This window comes from Antechinus flavipes, chromosome 5 (genome assembly GCF_016432865.1).
Source record: "Antechinus flavipes isolate AdamAnt ecotype Samford, QLD, Australia chromosome 5, AdamAnt_v2, whole genome shotgun sequence".
Classification (NCBI taxonomy): domain Eukaryota; kingdom Metazoa; phylum Chordata; class Mammalia; order Dasyuromorphia; family Dasyuridae; genus Antechinus; species Antechinus flavipes.
The window spans coordinates 220,172,426-220,180,695 of NC_067402.1; the positions used below are offsets into that span (position 1 = coordinate 220,172,426).

Below are 8,270 nucleotides of genomic sequence, written 5' to 3' on the forward strand. Positions count from 1 at the left end.
TTTCATTTTAGACAACCCAAATTTCTTATTGGATTTATTATCTGTGCTAAGCATACAATATTCTTTTTTCTTCCATGGAGTAGGGCAATGGATTGTATGATGATACAAAGAATATAGAATATCATATAGAGATGATACAAATCATATAGAGACTACCTGTACCTAAACTGCCTCAAGAGACTTACTTCTGACCCTGCTACTCCTTTCTGTAAATCCCATCTTCAAGATACTACTGCCCACTGTGACCCATTTGCTGCATCCCTTAGTAGTTAACGCCCAATTCACCATTACCTTTTTTCCCTCCATCCCTTCCCTTTTTCTCTCTGAACTCTTTTATAAGCTAGATGTTGGCTAGAAAGTAACTTTTAGTTAATTTATACTTTTTTATAATTAACAAATTACATCATGGGTTAATCCTTCCAAATTGCTTATTTATTTAATGCTTATTCATTCAAAGAAAACATCTCCAACTCTAGTAATTATAGGAAATATGCAGCATTTGCTGAGGGACTTCTCAAATTGCACATGCTGGTAAGTAATCCATATAGGAATGACACTGATCCTATGAAACAACTCTCCTCAGAAAGACTATATTTAGAATCATGCAATATAGAATAAACAATGTTTTTTTTTTCCAAAAATTTCTAATTAATGATGTCCAGTAGCTAAATAAATATTTCCCATCTTCACTTCAGCTAATTTTCCCCCATTCTGAAACTGAATAGGCTTTCTCATGATATCCCAGTTAGTGAAAGGGAGAGGTTTTTTCTGTTGGTTGCAATATATTATCCACCAAGAATCCTGAAAAATTTTCCCTCTGAGTTTGGAGGAATGGAATTCTACTCTGGGAGCTAGAATAGTTTGGGTCATCTTAGGTTAAGTGCTCACATCATCTAAAGCAGGAAACAATGTAAATGGCGCACTCACAAAAAAAGGTGCTTTGACTTGGGTTGAGTGCAGTCAATTAGATGAAATCTAATTTAATCAATAGATTAAAGATGAAGTATTTCCTTGCATATATATAATGCATATAATAAATAAATAGATAGATAGATAGATCAATATATAGAAAACCTATATTTAAAATGTAGCCTCCAAGAGACTTACTTCTAAACCTGCTACCCCCTCTTTCTATAAACTCTATCTCTATGAGACTAGAGACTTCATACTGCCCACTCTGATCTATAATCTGCTTGCCTCATCCCTAAGTAGTAAATGCCCAATTCAACATGACTGTTTTTCCCTCTTCCCCCCTTGCCACGTCCCTTTTCTTGTTCTTTCTGAACTCTTTTACAAGGTAGTTATTAGCTAGAAAACATCTTTTAACTAATTGATGCTTTTTTGTAATCAACAATTTACTTCACATGTTAATATCCTTCCAAATTGCTTATTTATTTAATGAGAAATCTAATTAATTCAAAGAAAACATCTCCAATTGTAGTAATTTTAGGAAATGTGCAGCATTTGATGAGGAGTATCATGAACCTCTCAAATTGCACATAACAGTATGTAATCCATATAGGTATAACACTGATCCTAGGAAATAACTCTGACCAGAGAGAATATGTTTAAGACCATGCAATACAGGATAAAAGTAGTATATCAGAGATGAATATTTATTTTCTGCTTAAAACATATATTGCAATTGATAGATTTCCCTTGTCTTCCTTCCTTCCTTCCTTCCTTCCTTCCTTCCTTCCTTCCTTCCTTCCTTCCTTCCTTCCTTTCTTCCTCTCTTCCTTCTTTCCTTCCTTCTTTTTTTCCTTTCCTTCTTTCTCTCCTTCTTCCTTCCTTTTTTCTTTCTTTCACTCCTTCTCTCCTTCTTCCTTCCTTCTTTCTTTCCTTTCCTTCTTTCTCTCCTTCTTCCTTCCTTTCTTCTTTCTTTCTCTCTCTCTCTTTCTTTCTTTTTCTATATTCTATATGACAAATCTGCTATATCTATTTTATCCCTAAAGCTTAAAAAATGGAAAATAGAGTGATATGAAAAGCCGTTATCTTACTTATTTTTTCGCTCACACTTCAAGTCTTAGTGAGCAGTTTTAGCCTAAATGTCCCTGGAAAGACTCAAAGCTGAGAAAGAATGAATTAGGGAAAAAAGCATATAACTATTTTTGGCCACATTATCTCACAAATTCATGATCTCCTCTTAACAGGAAGAATGAAGTTCTAGGCTTTAAATAGAACAATTCTTGCTTTCTCACTATTAACTTTAAAATGAAGCAGCACCAGATATCGTGCCCTGCTTTAAATGCATGAAATATGTTAATATGCTGTATGTATGTTGCTTTCTGGCAAAAAAAAAAGACTGGGAAGACCACTCAGATTTACCCTTTCTTTGGTCTTCTAATCTGACCTATCTGGGCAGGATGTACATTTATACACTAAGGAAGTAGATATTTGTTTCATCTTTCTAATGAATTGCAAGTTCCTGGGGATCAAAAGAGTTCACAAAGGGGAATCCAAGTTCAAAAGTCAATAATCAATCTCTATTTGTAATCAACTTGGGCAAAAATTTTTAAAAAGGCAGCTGTGGAGCTAGTAGACATAGATAATTGAAGAAGTAGAAATAGTAGTGAGACAGGTGATGAAGGGAGAGTGTCATTTCATTGCTCTTCCAATAGTGTCTAAGATAGTGATCTCCAAAATTATTTAATCCTCCACTTCCATCAGTTAAAATAATGGGTATGCCTTCCATGCAAACACACACATTTATAAATTATTCAATGTACTACTTTATTTATGTTTTAGGTAATCAGTTAGTAAGCTATGATTTATTAAATGCTTAATATATATCAAATAATAGGCTAGGTGCTGTAGTTAACTAGAAGGACAAAAACATCAGCCCTGTCCTAATCTACATTTGGATGGAGAGATAACATGTAAATAATTGTAGCTATAACATATATGAAGAGGAGATGGAAGACAATCTAAGAGAGTAAAGACAGGACCAGAAAAAGCTTCTTGTTGAAAGTGGGATTTGAGAATTATGTGGAGAATTTAAAAGATGGAGGTCAGAGGGGCACTGTGTTTTAGTCTAGGGGAAATCCTAATGCAAAGTCACGGAACTGGGATATGGATAACATTCAGATCCCACCTTATAACTGTCCTAATAATGAGAAAGTTCTTTTGAAATACAAGTATAATCTTCCTAATTAGAAATGTAAGCAGTTTAACCTTATAAATTCTCTTTTGATTATCTTTTCCTAGAATCTTGTATCATAGAATTCTCTAGAATCTAGTATTTGAATGTCAAATTTTCCATTCTGTATTTTATTTTTCCAATTATATATAAAGGTAGTTTTCAAAGTTCATTTTTGTGAGATTCTGAGTTCCAATATTTTTTTCCTGCCTCCCTTACTGCCCCATTTCTCAGACAGCAAAATATGTGATATAGGTTATATATGTACAATCACACTAAACATATTTCCATGATATTAATATTGTGAAATTAAAATAAGAAAAAAAGGAAAACCCATGAGAAATAAAAAGTTAGATGGCTCAGTGAATAGATCACCAGCCCTGGAGTTAGGAGAATCTAAGTTCAAATCAGCCTCAGACACGTAATACTTATTAGCTGTGTAATCCTAGACTAGTCACTTAACCCTGACTGCCTCACAATAAATAAATAAATGACTAAAATAATTTTTAAAATAAGAGTAGGATTATGAGAAGATGGTTAAGTAGGTCAGAAAATTTTAAACTTTCCAGATTTCTCCTACAGACAGAACACATTTGTGCCTCAGAGTGAACATAGCCTGGTGAAAAATAAAGAAGTAGTGGGATGCAACATGGTTCTTGTTGGGACAGGACCGAGTGAAGCATTGGAAGTCTCAGTCCTGGAAGAGAAGGAACATCTACTGATTATGAACACCAGGCCTAGGTGTGTTGTTAAGACATGTCTCAGGATGAGAAGAAACCAGTTCACTGAGGGAGTGCAAAAGCAGTTGAGGAGGGACATATCTGACTACAGGCACTTGCAGGATCATGGAGCTTTTGGTTTAGGGTACCTGATCTGAGGGAAGAGTTGAAGTGAAGGTAGAAGCATAATTCCCCCAAACTCTGGTTAGGAGTACTTACCTTAACGTTCTTGTTAAATAAAATAAAATAAAATAAAGGATAGGCACAAAAGAACCCAAGTATAGAAACTACGTGGGACTGCACTCCATTCTCCCCCTATGTGAGAAATCTTTCATGCTCCCCCTACAAGATGTCCTGGTATAGGCAGTTATTTCACAAACTTTTTGTGGGTGCTGTTGTTCTAAAATTTGTTTTGAATAATTATTTAATGGTATTTGCAGGAGTTTGGGGGACCACTCAAGTAAGCCCCTACCTTTACTCTGCCATCTTGGCTCCATGTCCACCTTTTTCCATAATTTATTTTTGAAATTAACCCTTTTGATAACTGTTCCTCTACTAACTCCAAGACTTTCTAATTTTGAACTCCTCTCTATCCACTCTCTCCTTTCCTGGTGCCTTAATATTACTAATGACTTTCCATCCTTTCACAGCCACTCTTAATGGGTTTATATTAAGCTATTTGCAGTCACTGGTACTTCCTGTCTTTCCATTCATCTTTCAGCCCCTTACATTCTTGCTTTAGGCTTCATTGTTCAACTGAAATTGCTTTCTTCAAGTTTACCAATGATATTTACATTATTTTCAAATTAAATTTTTGTTATTTATAATTAAACCAACACCAACATTTCTATATTCACAGAAATGTGGAACAATCTTCATAGATGGAATTATGATTTTATTATTTATAGCTTGAATATTTTTTAAATATAGCTTTCAATTTACTTTTGACTTTTTATGAAAATTCTTTCTATAACTTTTTCCTCAGTTCTAGATGGGAAGAATAATCCCAATGAGATTTGTCTCTTAATTTCTTAATCATTATTTACTCCGATCTCCTTCTTTGTTATTGCCGGAGAAAAATGGGAGAACTGTAATCCCGTGTCATCTAGGGAAGCTCTCTCAATTATCTTTCTAATGTTAAAACTGCTGGCCTTATCTCCATCTTTATCCTTCTTTATTTTAGCATTTGACATAGTTGATCATCTTCTCTTAGAAATACTAATTTTTCTGAAGTTTTCTCTCTCTTCACATATAATTATATGAAGACTGTTTCTCCACCTCCTTTCCTATATTATCCAGTTTTATGATACAAAAAATTCATTAATAATTTTATTAATAGGCCATTCTTTAAAATATTTTTGATTTAGACTAATTGTACTATCTGATTAAATAATAAATCTAAATATATAGGTGGAATCTAAAGAATAATGATTTTGGGTGGTTGCAAACCTAGAGAGTACTTCAAATCTAAATTGGCCTGGTTTTGAGATCTGTTTTGTGAGTTGCAGAAAGCTGTCTCCAGGTGTATTCACAATGGATATATCCTTATTCAAATACAGAATATGAGTTCTGCCACTATGTTTTACTCTATTAGTCAGGATAAAAACACAATTGTCCAATACAGAGAAATTTGATGAGTTAGAATAGAAAGAAAGGTAAAAATTAAATATTTCCCCCTTTAAAATGATAGAGCTTTTTCAGGGGGATCAGGTACTACATATATATAATGTCAAGAATTTAGTTAACTTTGCCCTCAAGTAATTATCTTAGAGGGAAGGAAAAAAGCAATGAGATACTAAAAAGCTTGAAAATAGTCAATACTTTTTGGGCCAATTAACAATAATTTCTTTTTTACACAACTGTAAAATATGGTTCTAGAATGGATTGGATCTGGAATGCAAGGGGGAGATAAAAGAGAGAAAAATCCATACGTTGCCAGTGAGGATAAACAGATATATTAGTAAAAGGTAGAAGGTAATATTATCTGATGACCTATTTCAGAGAATCATTCAGACATAGAATCTTGAAGATATGTTTTATTTTAAGACTTTGGCTTTTACCTTCCAAGGTTTCAAGCTGCAAGTCCAATATAATAATTTACACCAAAGATCTCAGTATTGGAATATACATATTTTACAACATAGATCAATCGATACTTTCCACTCCATTTTGAGTATTCTTTTTCTGACATCTATATTATGCCCAGGAAGCATATTGTTGGAGAAATTTAATCATCCTGTTAATCTCATCTACTTTGGTACTCTATCATTACTTTCTGCCTCTGGATGTGACTGGATGTGAAGTTATTGGTGAAGTCTCTAGTTAAAGAGATAGTCCAGTTCAAACATTCCCTTATTTCTTATTATTCATTACTTTTGGACTTTCCTGACTGTTTTCTCCATCATATCCTCATGCAGGATTCGTGTGAGATACTGGTACACGACAGGCATTTAATAAACACATATTGCATACTAAGTAGGGGGCTAGAAAAATCTACTTTTATACATAGTTGTTCTAAATATTCATTGAATTTTATAGAAATGTAGTGTGAGTGAAGGGGTTGAAAGCAAATGAAATCCTTGGACAAAATTGATGGAGTCTGGAAGAGAAAGCTTTAATCAGTGAGAATTTTTGGATAGGAGAGAAAAAATAACTGTAAAATTTGGGTCTGTGATTAAGGAAGTATTAGTAAGAGAATAAAATTGTGTCATAAGAACAGAGCAAAGAGTTCAAAGCTATTCAGGTTTTCCTTTACTACTTTTGCTCATGAACATCAATTGCCTCATAACTTTGAAATCAATGCAATCTTTTTCAATGTGTCTCTAAAAGCTTGTATCACTTGTTTATTCCTCAGGGTATAAATAAATGGGTTCATCACTGGTGCAACTGAGGTTGCAAGTATGGACACAACCTTATTCAAAGCCACCCCTTCTTTTGCAGAAGGTTTGATATAGATAAAGATGCAAGTTCCATAAGTCATGGAGACAACAATCATGTGGGAGGAACAAGTAGAAAAGGCTTTTTTTCTTTGCTCAGCTGAGGGGAATCTCAGAATAGTCCTGACAATATATGCATAAGATAGAACCACTAATATTAAAGTGATGATGAGTGTCAACACCGCAGAGGCTAAAACCATTCTCTCTATGAAATGAGTATCAGAACATGTGATTTCCAGCAGTGGTGATGCATCACAGACAAAATGGTCAATGATGTTGGAGTCACAGAATTCTAGCTGAAGACCTACACCAAGTGGTGGAAGGATGATCATTAAACCAGACATCCAACAACCCAGGAGAAGCTGGTTACAGACTCTGTTGTTTATGATGGCTGCATAGTGCAGGGGTTTGCAGATAGCCACATAGCGGTCATAAGACATGGCAGCCAAGAGGAAAAATTCTGAGGCCCCAAGAAGGATTCCAAAAAATAATTGAGTGAAACATTCATTATAAGTCACAGTATAGTCCCCAGTAGACATGTTGTACAGGAATCTGGGAATGCAGACAGTTGTGAATGACAATTCTAAGAAGGAAAAGTTCCTGAGGAAAAAGTACATGGGGGTTTTAAGGTGAGGATTCACCAGAGTGAGGATGATGATGGTTAAGTTCCCAGTTACACTCAGGATATAGCTCAGAAACAGAAAGATAAAAAGCAGAACCTGCATCTGTGGATCATCTGTCAATCCCCGAAGAATGAATAATGTTATGCTTGTGTGGTTGTTCATTTCTGAATTCTGTTTCTCAATGGACCTGAGAGAGAGAGAGAGAGAGAGAGAGAGAGAGAGAGAGAAAGAGAGAGAGAGAGATGGAATGAGGAAGGGAGGAAGAGAGGGAGAAAAAAATGGGGGTTGGCATTTAGAAGATATACACTCTAGGGTATAAATAATTAGAAGATACTCGAGCCATTTTTAAAAAAAATTTCACTGGCTAAATAAAAAAATCATGCCAATATTGTGTTATCCTCAGTGACTTTGAGTATTTTTTTTAAAAAGACTTTTGTCTTCAATTTTTCCTTCTTTCCCCCTTTCCCCCTCCCGAGTTCCTTGCTACTCTCCCATTCCTTAATAATAAATTTTGGGGCAGCTAGATGGTGCAGTAGATAAAACACCAGCCCTGAAATCAGGATGACCTGAGTTCAAATCTGGATTCAGACACTTAATACTTAACCCCAATTATCTCAGCAAATAAATAAATCATTTTTAAATGTGAATATTTTTAAAGTTTGTGATGATTCATTTTGTTTTTCACCATAGTCATTTTCAGACAAAACTTTTTTGCTGAATCCCTTTGTAACCTGGAAAAAGTAAGCGAGAGGAATAAAGTAACCATATATGATAACATATGCCAAATACACTTAAGTTCCTCTAACTAAAGTTTTCTGCCATTCTCTAATTATTAGACTCTTACTTCATATTC

The 8,270-nt window shown here is 34.5% G+C and overlaps 1 protein-coding gene across 1 annotated transcript; it reads right to left on the reverse strand.

Annotated features, from left to right (window-relative positions):
- Positions 1 to 6,640: 6,640 nt before the first annotated feature.
- LOC127564093 (olfactory receptor 6C2-like) lies at positions 6,641 to 7,579 on the reverse strand. Its single transcript, XM_052000405.1, has one exon. It carries the CDS (start codon positions 7,577 to 7,579, stop codon positions 6,641 to 6,643), a length of 939 nt encoding a protein of 312 aa, XP_051856365.1.
- Positions 7,580 to 8,270: the final 691 nt, after the last annotated feature.

What these genes read in the sequence shown, in the direction of transcription:
- LOC127564093 (XM_052000405.1), bottom strand. Translation starts at nt 7,579, where the DNA reads ATGAACAACCACACAAGCATAACATTATTCATTCTTCGGGGATTGACA.